At 45.2% G+C, this 14,101-nt stretch overlaps 1 protein-coding gene across 3 annotated transcripts in view; it reads right to left on the reverse strand.

Annotated features, from left to right (window-relative positions):
• Nucleotides 1-837: 837 nt before the first annotated feature.
• EDARADD (EDAR associated death domain) overlaps nucleotides 838-14,101 on the reverse strand; it is a 66,372-nt gene continuing 53,108 nt past the window's right edge. Inside the window, exons 6-7 of one of the 3 annotated variants that reach the window (XM_021072012.2) lie at nucleotides 2,446-2,770; nucleotides 1,021-2,060 (exon numbers count right to left, since the gene is read on the reverse strand). In XM_021072012.2, the coding sequence (XP_020927671.1) occupies nucleotides 1,997-2,060; nucleotides 2,446-2,770 (389 nt within the window). In that variant the 3' untranslated portion in view covers nucleotides 1,021-1,996. 3 annotated transcript variants of the gene reach the window in all.

Raw genomic sequence — 14,101 nt, forward strand, 5'->3', positions numbered from 1 at the left:
ACCAGGGACTGGTCAAGAGGGAGGGGGGCAGGGCAGGGTTGGGGGGCTGGCTGTTTTCCACCCCCTCCTTCCAGGCTGCCCTCTGTCAGGTGGAGGTGAAGGAAGTCTGTGGACACGGCGGGAAACCTGCCCATCCCCCCTCCAGGGTATGATGCTGAGGGTGGGACTGAAGGTACCACCTGAACAGGTCAAGGCCAGATGCCAGTGGAGGAAGCAGGTCTCCTTCCCATCCTCCACCCTCTCCCCTCCCCTGCTGCCTCTCAAGTGGTCACGGGCCCCATAGGCTGGTATTGAGCTGAGGGGACAAGTCTGCCCCAGTGGAAATGAGCTGCAAAGGCAAGGAGCCCAGGGAGTCCTCAGCAGCCAGGGGAGAGAGAGGACTCCTTGGTGGCACCTAACCTGGCAGCAGTGAGCAGGTCACTGGCTGTCAGGCTGGGACCCACTCCATCTATCCCCAGGTAGTGTCTGTGACTGCCCCCGCCCATCGCCAACCACTGGGGGTGTCAGGATACAAGGAGCCATGACCCCTGCCCCCAGCGCTGAGAGTCTGGTACCACAAAACACTAAAAAATCACACCCTTTCAGTTCCATCTCCCTAAATGTCAATAGTGAGTGTCACTGGCTCATCTATACCTTCCCACAATAAATCTTGGGCTGATACAAGGGACCATGTCACACACAGCTTAATGAGAACATAGTGCATAAAATCAACCTCCTAGAAGACAGCCCCCCACCCCACCCCCGGCCCCTTACAAGGTCTGTATGGAACCTGGAACTTGGCTGACAGTCAATACGGAACAATCACCTCTTTGGACATCACGCTGCCCAAGAATCTTTTTTTTTTTTTTTTTTTTTTTTTAAATCTCTACATTTCATCACTGGCTGTTACTCCGAGGGCATCTTTCAATAAACCTGACATTTATCTGCTAAATCTGACAAGAGAAGATGAGCTAGATCTGACTAACATTGAATCAGAAGTGAGTAAGTCTCTATGGTAATTTTGTGAGGTTAGAGTTTACATTTGATGGTGAGGTGAGGCTGGTGCTATACCAGCAACCTCCCAAAAACTGCTGTAGCAGTTAGTGGGAAGCGATGCCGGCAGTTTAGAAAATAACTTTCTTTTAAGTTAATCCTAATCATTCTTGTACTCCAAGCAATGTTATGCATCATTTTTGCTTCTTTTAGTCAAGAATTTATACAGAATACTCCCAAGTTGGACAGAGTGCCTTAATTTTTTACACCCAAAGCCAAAACCAAACGGCACCTTTACAAAATTCTGAAGTAAACCAAGGCTTCTCTCTTTTTGACCCCCAAAACAACCCATCTCCCCTACAGCAAACTCTCCCATCTCCCACGCTCTCCACAGTCAACCATCAAATAAGAACACTGGTTGTTCTTTGGACCCAATTTCTCATTCAGTTTAAAATCCAAATTTTGATTTTTAATGCATAGCTTTCCTCCTAGCATCACCGTTAAAAGATTTCTGAGTCTTGGGTAAAGGGCTGTGTAGTGTTACAGGGTTCTGTTTTAAGCTGGGGTAGTGGGTACCAGAGGGAGTTACAGTTCACCCACTGGCCAGGTAATTTCTATTTCTTTCTGAACCGAGCTTCCTCTTGGGATGAAACATTTGGCCTGATATAAAAAGATGTAAAAGTGCACATTAATTTTTTAAAAGCAGTGGGTACCAAAAGAGCCTCCTGTGTCCTCCATCACCTCCCCCCACCGTGGTCCCCACGACCCTGCGAAATCCCTGACTCTCCTCCCAACATCCATCCGTTTTCATATTTCTTTCCAAAACACTCAAGCAGACATCTCTGCCGGTGCACAGCTTACACAAGGGTTTGCATAAGGAGGACGGCACACGTGTTCTGGAGGGTATTGCCACACAATGCCAACAGCTTGTGAATCCACCTAGTCCTTTACAGCCAAAAAAGTAACAGACAAAAGGGTAACTTCTTTCTGTTGCTTTCTTCTAAGCCAGTGGGAGGGCCATGGATCATAAAGGATCTTGTGGATGGTGACTGGTTGAGGCCATCCACAATCTTAGCTCCGACGGCAACCTTCAGGATTTAAGGGAGAGGAAACTTTTATTTTCACCCCGGCATGAATCCAAGTGACGGTAGCTTTGGCCCCGGTCCCTATAAGGAGCCTACCGCACCCTGTCCCCAGTTTCAGATTCAAATATTAAATTAAAACATGTGCAACACTAAAGGAAAATCCGCCACCCAGAACACACCCCATCCCTCCACAAAAGCACCAGGTGTGGGGAAAACCAAGGTCCACTGTTCCACATGCTCACCCTAAACTTAAAAAAGAACAGATTCAAGTCACTCCTTAACCTGGGCTTGTTTCAAAGTCCGGGGAGGCCAACAAGAAGGAGCCGGGGTCTAGACGTTCCGGGGGTGGTCTTCACGGCTCCTCTTGGGCCACTCCTCGTCCACCCACCTGCGCAGGACCTTCTCCACGTCGGCCCTGTGGTAGAGCCTGCAGAGCTCCATGAGCTGGCCCACCGTCCTCTGGCTGTTCCGGAGCAGGAACTCCAGGGTGGGGCTCTGCGGCCGCTGCTCCAGGAAGCACAGTTCATCGTAGGGCATGCCCCACTTGCTTGCAAAATTCCTCCAGTTTTTGACCGTCGGGTGACAGGGATCCAGCTTTATCCTGATCACGTCTAGTAAGTCCTGGTCGTTGAGCAAGTCGCTGATGGTAGGGGCCCGGAGCGAGCAGGAGGAACAGGTACACTTCTTGGCGCAGGGCTCGACCTTGCTTAGATCTGCAGGAACAAAGGACACAGCCCACTGTGTCAGCAACAGGCCCAAGACGTGTGTGTGTGTGTGTGTGTGTGTGTGTGTGTGTGTGTTCATCTCTTCCATCCTTTACTTTCCCGCTGAAGGGTAAGCAGCGTCAGTGTCGGTGGGTATCTCACAGAGGACTACACGCAATATTCATTTCTACATACGCACCAATAACATGCTGTTCTTGTCCTGTTTTGTTTTGTTTTACAACCACACTGCGGCATATGGAGGTTCCCAGGCTAGGGGTCAAATTGGAGCTGTAGCCACCGACCTACATCACCTACATCACAGCCACAGCGCCAGATCCCAGCTACATCTGCAACCTACACTGCAGCTCACGGCAACGTCAGATCCTTAACCGATTGGGCGGGGCCAGGGACCAAACTGGCGATCTCATGGATACTAGTTGGGTTTGCTACTGCTGAGCCACAATGTCCTGTGTTCTTGATGGCCAAGGGCAGTTGCTTTGCTGAAAGCTGTGGCCAGATTTTACAAAGCCAGTTTTCCTTCCTTTCTGAGACTCTATGTCCTGTGCTGTGGGGATGTGAGACTGTGAAACTGCTGCCAGAACGAGGGCTCCGGGGGCAGATGGCCAGGCAGCAGGGAGGGTGTCAGACACCGCCGTCCCATGAGAAAGCCGTGCATCCTTACCCGCACCTCAACCTTTACCCCTTCCAAGTCACAAGTCAGCCCTGACAGCTTTTTAATGCCAAGCGCAGCCTGTTAGGGTGTAAAGGATTTGCACAAGTCTTTGAAGGGTCTCTTAAAAAAAAAATACACACCCTAAAAACTGGAATATCCACTCTACTCCATATGTGTATTTGAAAATGAGTGATAACTGATAATGCCAGAACACTTACTTTTTAAATTTAGGGCCATCTTATCATCACTTTGCCTTTATCTGTGTTTTCCTCACCTAGTGGGGCTGCCTTTGAAGTGGAGCCAGCGCCCTGAGGTGTGTGAGCTGGGCTGGGCCAGCAGGTGGCTTGGGCTCAGCCTTGCCTAGAAGAGCAGCTCCAGCGTGGAAGGAGGGCTCCCTTCCCCATCAGCCATCTTGGGCCTCGATGTAGTACTTGGAGGCATGTTAGCAGGAGGATGAAGTTGGTAGGTAAGCGGTGAGTAGGTCAGAGGTAAGAAGTTAGCAGGGAAGAGGCAAACTAGTTATACTACAGCTGAGTCTGTATAGCATGGTAACCCCAGCGACCTAGATTCTGCAATAGCACTGGACCTCCTGTCTCCCCTGACCAGGAACATTAACAGCCAAAGACTGTGTTGGTGATCACTGGCTTGGAAACTTCTGGGAGGCTAGGATGCCTTTTTCTTTTTAGGGCTGCACCTGCAGCATATGGAGGTTCCCAGGATAGGGGTCGAATCGGAGCTGCAGCTGCCGGCCTACAGCACAGCCACAGCAATGCAGGATCTGAGCCACGTCTGTGACCTACACCACAGCTCATGGCAACGCTGGATCCTCAACCCACTGAGTGCAGCCTGGAATTGAACCCGAGTCAGGTTTGTTCCCACTGCGCCATGACGGGAACTCCTATGATGACCTTTTCTGCACTGAGCAGCAGACGTCCCCACTTAGGAAAGTAAAGAATTTGGAAAAAAAAAGGGAGTCACTTTGGTGATTGGGAGAGTGAGAACCAGCCATTTTGAGGCACGTTCAAATGAAAAGATAATAAGAGCCATGGAAATTGTGCTCATACTCTTTGACCTGTTAATATACCTTCTGAGAATCCACCCTGAGGTCATCTAACATATGTGTATATATGAACATTTTTATCACAGTCGTATTCATGTTCTCCATTAAAAAAAAAAAAACCTTAAAAATCAAAGGGGACTAGTGAAATAAATTATTATACTACTTGATGAAATATTATTTAAGTAATTATGAAGATGGCAGAGCAACCTAGAAAAATGTTTGTGCTGTTAAGTGAAAAGCACAAGACGTAAAGAATGCATATCCTCTGATTAAAACTGCGGGAAAACTGTGAATACTCCTACGGAAGTAGATGTACAAAAATAACCATAACCACCGTGGTTAAGGTGGTGGGATTTGGGTTCTATTTTCCTTTCTCTAGCGCTGTTTCTTTAGTTATTTCTATGAAAACTAAAACAATGTGTTCTATGAACAAATACATGATTTAGCACAGAGAAGACTTATCATGGAGTATCGTTCCTCCTTGCCAAACTTGTCTTAGGTCTTTGAGCCCAGCCCTGCCTACCTTCCCCCTGATTTGGTTCATCAAATAGCTCCTTTCTGTTCCCTCATCTCCAGCCACCCATCTCTACGGAGTCTCTTTCCTTTGTCTACAAATACGTACAGCGCTCCTCCACCATAAAAAAATGAGACTCTCTGGAGTTCCCTGGTGGCCTAGTGGTTAAGGATCTGGCATTGTCACGTCTGTGGCTCAGGTTACTGCTGTGGTGCGGGTTTGATCCCTGGCCCAGGAACTTCCCAGGTGCAGCCAAAAAAAAAAAAAAAAAAAAAAAAAAAAAAAAAAAATCTCAAAGTGCCCTTTTTTGATTTCCTAATTCACTGAAGTCACTTTCTCTTACTTTTTTTTTATTCACGGTTAAACTTCTAGAAGGAGAAATCAAAATCTGTTGCCTCCAATTTTTTTTTTTTTTTTTTTTTTTTTTTTTGTACCTGAGGCATGCAGAAATCCCCAGACCAGGAACCGAACCCAAGCCAGAGCAGTAACCGGAATTGCTGTAGTGACAACACTGGATGCCTAATTGCTAGGCCATCAGGGAACCCCTGCCTCGTCAGGTTCTTAACGTTCATCTTCTTTGGCTTTGAGTGGCATCTGACCCAGCCTAGTTCTTGCCAAACCCTACAGAGACTGAACAAAGGTCCCTGCACCCCAACTGCAGAGTCCAGTCTCGATGCAGTAGAAGAATCCAGAGAAGCAGATCCCCACCTGACTTTGAGCATCACCCATACCTCCTGCTGCTGCTGATGTCCTCATCACACCAGCTCCCTGTGGATTCAGCTGCCTCTGGAACTGGGCCCAGGACCCTTTTGCCACTTCAGACACTGTCTATTGCACTGAAGGCTGTGTTTTCCTGCAGGTTCCTTCTGACAGCCATGCCCCACACCTCCCCAGGCACATCCTACCGTGTCTGGGCCATGGCCCTTCCCGTGTCTGCCTGACATTCTGAGACCCCCGCCGGCCTCATGGCTGAGTCCTTGGGAGTTACGGGGGTGTGCTCTCGTCCTGTTCTCAGCCTGAAACTTTTCCTGTCCATGTGCCCCCCCATCCCTTTGGTCATCTTCTCCACTCCCAACAATTCTACAAGGCCCTCCCGTTAGAATGGATGACCCTTTCTTTCAGCAATGGCAGGACCCAACACAGCCCTTGGCATGTGGTAAATGCTGTGCCCACGTGTGCTGTGTGAGTGAATGAATGAATGGTCAGCCCTGCCTGCTCAGCTAAGCACCAGAACAGACTGCTGAAAGGCTCCTCACGGTGTCCAGGTGACAACTCCAACTCAAAGGACCTGAAGCAGTCCTTGGATTTCTCCCCCTATGCACCCAAAGCACCTCAGTTCCCCTCTTTGCACCCGCAGTTTCCCAGCATCCTTACAGGCTTTTTTCTCTCCATCCAACCAGTTATCAGGGTCACAGCCTCCTTTGAAGCTCTTCATGCCACTCTTCCTTTTTCTTTTTTGTCTTTTTCTAGGACCGCTCCCACAGCATATGGAGGTTCCCAGGCTAGGGGTTGAATCGGAGCTGTAGCTACTGGCCTATGCCACAGCCACTGGGGATCCAAGCAGCATCTGCGACCTACACCACAGCTCATGGCAATGCCAGATCCTTAACCCACTGAGCAAGGGCAGGGATCGAACCCGCAACCTCATGGTTCCTAGTCGGATTCGTTAACCACTGCACCATCAAGGGAACTCCTCTTCATGCCACTCTTCTATTTCCCATGACTACCCTGAATATAATCTGGGCTCCAGAAAAGCAGGGTGACTCAGTTCTCTGAATAGACCACCTGTATTTTCTTTTTCAAAGTTTGATTGAACTTAGAAAACCATATAAGCCCAGGGTAGAATATTTTAAAATTATATACAATTAGAAATTTTGTATAAACTTGCACATTAGGGTTTTCCCACGTGCTCATGACTAAGAGTAACAATTCGATGCAGACCCTTCTATTAAAATTTTGGGCCACATCTTTAATCATCTCACCAGTAATGGGATTATTAGGCCACAGGGTGTGGGCATTTTTTCTTTTAAGTTTTTATGTTGTTTAATTCTATACATTTGATTACCAAGATGTAATTCTATACATCCGATCAGATCTAATTGTCACAAAATATGGCCCTGTTGTTAATAGAGTTTGGAACTGCATGCCAAACCAACAATTCTTACGTGTGCTTTGTTATCTTGGAAACATTATCATCAGAATCCCGGGGACTGCTTTTCAAAAATACAGATGCCCATACCTCATCCCAGACCATAAAATCAGCATTTTGCACAAGATATTCAAGTGACAACACCGACTTTTGGAAATCCTACCCTGAAACCTCTTCTACCTTGCAGATCGAACCACATCATTTCAAAGCTCAAACACTTTGACCAACACCAGGATACATGTACAGAGTAAACTCTGACCAAGACTTTTAAGATACCGGGTAGACTTTCACTCTGACAGCTGTTTCTATGCAAACTTCTCAAGGGACCATAAAGCATTCATTATGGCCCCCAAGGGCTCAGCCTGTGTCGCTGCTCAAGGTACATCATTCGGCCTGGAGCTCTCCTTCCCTCACCTTCTTTGCTGGGCAAACCGAGACACTCAAGCCCAACTGGAACACCTACCTCCTCTGGAGAGCCTTTTCAAATCTTTTTTTTCTCCAATTTATGCTTATCTGGTTTTGGTAGACATTACGATTATCACAATTATTTGCCTATATTTCTGCCCATTTTGCAGTCCTTGAAAACAAAGTATGAGCATTTTAAGGCCATCAGTGCATAGACCCCAAACTGCTTTCCAGACATCAAAGCTGGACCAGTTTACACTCCAGCTGGAGTGTAGTAATGGTGCTTATCTCCTCTCACCTTTGTCAGCACCAAGTATGCGCTTCAAGAATCTTTGTCAACTGCATTGGTGGAAATGGATAGATTTCCTCCATGCCTTTTTTGGTGTTTTCTCTCCAATCAGTTTTCTGATTCTTTCCCTTTCACGGACCTTCCTCTAATTGAACTTCCCTGCAGCTACCAAACTTCGTCCATTCTATAAATCTCATCCCAGATACAGGCCTCCCAAGAAGTCTTTCAGCTCCTGCCTAGAAGGCTCTCTTACCCAGAATCCCATCATTTTGCTTGCACTCCTGACTCTGCCTTGCAGTGAGATACTCTGTCTGGTTTTATTGTTGTTTTTGCTCATTATACCTCAAACGCCCTGAGAACAGACCCATATCCTTCTGCAGTGGGTTCCACATCTTAGAGTTTTAAAATGTGGAATTATATTTCTATATAATACAGTGGGAGTTATTCTTCAGCTCCATTAGTAATGGTGAATAAAGAAGTAAGACTTTTGCTACATGATGGGACAGAAGTTTAATTCTTTAAAAAGAGAACTTTCTAATGTCGAAAGCAGTTTTGCGGTACAAGAGGGAAATAAGAGAAGTTGTGCAACTTTCTTTGCCCTTATTTAAAGGTGGGGCAAAATAATAATATTCTGTCAAGTGGAAAAGAAAGTGGTTTACTAAAGGATATGCATAATTCAGTTTTTGTAAAAGAAATAATTCAGTCATTCATATCCACATAAAGCATAAACAAATTCACAGGCATAGAAAAGAATCTGGGCATGTGCATAACAAAAATGTTAACAATGGATATTTCCTGGAGCTCCCTGGTGGCTCAGCAGGTTAAGGATCTGGTGTTGTCACTGCTTGGGTCACTGCAGTGGCACAGGTGTGATCCCTAGTCTACGTCATATGCCATAGGCACAGTTAAAAAAAAAATCCCAAACAATGGATATTTCCTAATTTTCTATAGTTACTGTGTTTATTGGATACTTATAAATATTTCTTAAATATCACAGAAAAATAAAGTAGGATTTAACCACTAAGTCCAGAATTACATGTATTGGTGTCTGAAGGTCTGCCCTGTATTACCTCCAAAAGGTTCAGGGTTGGCAGTGTTTTCTACTTTAGTCAAGAAGGGGAATGAGGAGTTCCCGTTGTGGCACAGTGGTTAATGAATCCGACTAGGAACCATGAGGTTGTGGGCTCGATCCCTGACCTCCCTCAATGGGTTAAGGATCCGGCGTTGCCGTGAGCTGTGGTGTAGGTCATAGACGCGGCTCAGATTCTGGGTTGCTGTGGCTCTGGTGTAGGCCAGCGGCTACAGCTCCGATTCGACCCCTAGCCTGGGAACCTCCATATGCCGTGGGAAGCGGCCCTAGAAAAGGCAAACAGACAAAAAAAAAAAAAAAAAAAAAAAAAAAAAGAGGAATGAAAACACCAGTAAAGTTTCCATGAAACTCCTTTAAGCTTCTATTTCTTTCAACAGCTTCATTGACCATTTACCAGTTTGTTTTAATATACATAGTGTGCCAAAAATCCATGGATTTTTTTTTCCTTTAGTATTTTCAATGGCATGCAGGCTAAGCCATTTACCAAACTGGAATCTACACAGACTGCCAACAGTCATGAATTTAAAGTTGCCTTTTAGAATCATAAACTGTAATTAGCTCCCTGAGGACTTAAGCAGATAAACATATTTCTTTTCCTATGAAATACACTTTGTCCTGCCCTGCTGTGAACACTATCATGTAAGAGTACATGAAAGGTCAGACTGGGTGATGCCTTGGGGAAGAAACAATTGTGGGGAGACAGACTTAAGACCAAAGAAGTTTTCACCAGAAATAGGGGAAGTCAGAAAGAGAAAGACAAATACCATATATCACATCACTTATATCTGGAATCTAATATATGGCACAAAGGAACCTTTCCACAGAAAAGAAACACGTGGACTTGGAGAACAGACTTGTGGTTGCCGAGGGGGAGGAGGAGGGAATGGGATGGACTGGGAGTTTGGGGTTAATAGATGCAAACTATTGCATATGAAATGGATAAGCAATGAGATCCTGCTGAATAGCACGGGAAACTATATCCAGTCACTTGCGATAGAATATGATAGAGGAGAATGTGAGAAAAGAATATATATATATATATGTATGTATGTCTGGGTCATTTCGCTGTACAATAGAAATTGACAGAACACTAAATCAACTGTAATGGAAAAAATAAAAATAATTTAAAAATAAAATAAAATGGAGATAATTAAGAAATAGGGGGAAAGGGGATCATTATTTGATGCTTTTCAGTGGCAAGCACAGGGTTGCTGTACAGAAACTCAGAAATTGTCCACTAAATGAATGAATAAGCTGTTATTACTGTTTGATGAATTTTAGGACCTGAAGAGAGGATAAAAACAGGACAGAAGGTCTTTTTATTTTTTATTTTATTTGTCTTTTTAGGGCTGCACCCTTGGCATATGGAGGTTCCCAGGCTAGGGGTCTAATCAGAGCTGTAGCTGCCAGCCTACACCACAGCCACAGCAATGAAGGATGTGAGCCACGTCTTCAAACTACACCACAGATCATGGCAATGCCAGATCCTTAACACACTGAGCAAGGCCAGGGATCGAACCCTCAACCTCATGGTTCCTAGTCGGATTCGTTTCCACTGCACCATGATGGGACCTCCCAGAATTGGTCTTTAAATACAAAAAGATGGGTTGATTCTTGATTGGGAGGAGGAAAGGAGAGTGTTATTGAGAAATGAGGAGTTAATTGTGTATAAAAATTTGCCTAGATGCTCTAACAAGTAGGCTCCTCGCTTGCCACATTTTGACCCTTCATGTGTCCTTCCATCAATGTAGAGCAAGAATGGATCACAGCATTAACTTAGGATGACTTCTTAGTTTAGAAGCCAAAACAGTGGAAGAACTTGCCCTTGGTCAGTTTTGTTTGAGGACTGGCTTAAACTAAGGAAGAATTTATCACAGGAGGAAGGGCCCAACTTCTCAGGGGTTTCCACCATCCCAGTAACTGCTGTTTATCAAATGCCTCACGGATAACCACCCCTGCACTGAGTCCTTGACATCCCGATCACCCAGTTCTGGATCTGTATCAGATGGGACTCATCAAATGCCAGTGCTCCGACTTCTGGAGCTTGCCTGCTCATGGCATTTAACATCTGTGGATTTCAGATTCCCCATCTATCAAATGGAGATAATAATAACTTCTGTATCTCATGAATTAAATGAGATAAATGATGTGAAAGCACATCTGTCAAGTCTTGTGTAAATGTTATTTAAAGACGTTAGGTTTTATATCTGCTTTTTTAAAGCAGTCTGGGAAGAAAAGAATCCCAATGCTGTCTGGTCTCTGCTGACACCTCCCAGCTCATCCTCTTCTCTGTGGTGCTTCACTGCCCACATTTGTCCCCAAAACACTAAGCTCAGTGATGCCTCAGGACCTTTGCACCCGCTGGCTCTTCCCCCTGGAGGCCTCCCTCCTCAGAGCTCAACACGGCGGGCTTCTTTGCATTATTTAGACCTTGGTGCACCTTAAAGCAGCATCCTTTCTCTGCAGGAAAAATTCACTGTACTCATTTATTTTCCTCAAGGCACCCACCACCATATGTCATCACACATTGGTGTTTACTGTCCATCACTCTCAACTAGCATAAGCTCCAAAAGGACAGGGACTTGGATGTCCCCACTTCATTCCAGGCACAGAGTACGCACTCAATAATATTTTTGAGTAAATCAAGTGAAGGAAGAAGGTGACACAGAGAAACAGTCAAAATGAAAAAACTCTGGGCAGTCTAGAAAGAGCTACCTAGAAATTTCCAGATGAACGGAAACTGAGTATACATGAGGCAGAAGAAAGATTCCTCGTTGCTATGGAGAAGGGGTACACTGTCCCACAAAGGTTACCCACGTGGGCTTCAGAGGCATGCCAAGTGTTGATGCAAGGTGCCACCACGCAGGTATGCAACTGGGACAGGTCACTGAGCTTGCTGAGGCCACAGCCTCCCGCTCTGTACAGGGACAGTGATGCCTATTTCACGAAGTTGTTGGAGAATTAAACAAGATCCTCCAGGAAAGCCTGGTAAGCACGCAACAGAGATTGAGTAGCTGCAGATAAGGAACCATAACCAAGAGCAGTAGTTCTCAACCTTGGCCCCCAAATGGAACTCTTCCACCCCACCCCCCTCCCCTGCCCTCCCACAGAGATTTACAAAACTCCTAATGTTTGGCCCCACCCACCGAGATCCTTATTTCATTGGTTTGGTGGGGTGGGGGGGTGGGGGGGTGGGGGGGGTGGACATAGGAATTTTTTAAAGCTCTCCTAAAAATTCTAATCCCTGGGCAGACAGGGTTGAAAATCATTGTCTTAAAGACATCTGCTGGGTAAGTTCTTAGTCAGAAGGGCCTGCAGTGCCTTTTGGAATGACAGCCACATCCCTTCCAAAGAGACCATGTCTGTTTGGTGACTGCAGAGTCTGTGGAGAGACATTTTCCCCACGCTCATAAACAGAAGAATGGATTTTCCCAGGGGGCTTTTTTGGCCTCTCTCCCCCTACTCTCCATCCTCTCTCTCTCTATCTCTCTCGCACACATTACGCATCACGCCTTCAAGAAGAGTTCAGAACTCAAGCGGGTTCATCTATGAGGTACGTCTCTGTTGTTTAAAACAAAGAAAAGGTTCATGCTCAATGACACGGAGTCTAATGCTTGAGTTTGCAGCTGGCAGGTTGTAAAATGCTGGTCAATTAACAGTTAATTGTGCATTGGAACCAGATGCAGGACTCACAAGGGTCCTGACTGGCTGAGCCTGGAAAACGGCTCCCGTGGGGATGTTGGCAGTCGATCACAGATTGACTTAATATGCCTCCCCGCAGGGGAGGTGCTGTTTTATCTTGCACACCCTGGCTTTTCGAGCGCTATTATCACACGGGTGTTTCCTTGCAATGTGCTCAGTACCACTGCTGGCTCTCCATCATTTAGAATAATGGCCCCACAATAACTAGGTCTTGAGTTAGTGCAAACAATGAAACAGTACACATTTCATATTGGCAACTTCACCAACAGCAAAATACTGTGGTTCTGAAATAAAATCTCTCTCTCCCAGGTGTCCATAAATAACCAGATTTGTTAAATACCAGTAAGTGTCAAAGGAGAGTCAACTACTTCTGCAATTATGTTTATTAAGGGCACAAATTCATGCTTTATTTCCTGTGTGTGGTTTCCAATGTGGTTGGAAATAAACATATTCAAAATGCCAGTTTATGGCTTTGATAAATCACTGGGGTGAATACACACATTACTCATCAGAGGGAGTTACTAGCTCTGAGCTGGAAAATGATGAAGAATTATTTTTATCTACTGAGAAACCGACCCAAGGGCTTTGGGTGGGCGTTTGATCTCTTAACCAAGGGAAAAACAATATGATTCCATTTTCTCTCTCTAGAACATCCTTTTAAGAAGATATCAAGTTGGCAGCAGCACTAGGGAGTCTAACACACTGGATAAATCTTGGCCAGCAAATCATGCCGGGCCTCAATTCTGTCACTGAAATTGGAGTATAAACAGCGCATTAAAAAAAAAGAAAGAATGAAAGAAAAGAAACACACGTAAGAAAGGACCCAGGATGAAACTCAGCATAGAATTTTATATGAATCTGAAATCTGAAATTATGTGACACGACCTATTAAGTGTCACTTCGTAGACCTAATTTGAAAAAAAAAAAAACGAAAATCCTCTTTTACATACACTTCTAAGCTGTATTAGTTTTAGATTAGGCAAGTGCAGAATTCTACAAGGTCATCAGAAAGTCATTACTGAAAAACCGGCCGACTGCGGAGAACAGGTGGGGAGGAGGGACCACGGTCCATGTGATAAATACCACCACTAAGAGGCTTTTAATTCTCCAATTTGGGAGTTTGCTTTCTTTTTTAATAACTGAGCCTTATTCCTTTAATACTCGAAGGTTTTCATTCTGAAAAATTGCATGAAAGCATTGTAAAACTTGAATATCTCTTTTAACAGGGTAAACCAAACATCATTTTTTTGGGGGTTTTGTTGTTGATATTGCTGTTGTTTTAATTCAGGGTCCTATTAGGAATATCTTCTTTCTCCAGCTCTGCCTCCCCCACCCCCCAGGGGAGGGAGTTTCTTTATTCAACAGTTCCACAAGCGGCTTTGCTTTTCCAGAGGTTGCTGATCCTGAACGGTATTCTTATTCTTTCTTTGATTACAAACTGTCAGCTGTCATTTCTCA

Source organism: Sus scrofa, chromosome 14 (assembly GCF_054392235.1).
Source record: "Sus scrofa isolate SSC_HxYL_T2T_F1_AM1 chromosome 14, Sscrofa_HxYL_maternal_Yorkshire_Landrace_v2.0, whole genome shotgun sequence".
Lineage (NCBI taxonomy): Eukaryota > Metazoa > Chordata > Mammalia > Artiodactyla > Suidae > Sus > Sus scrofa.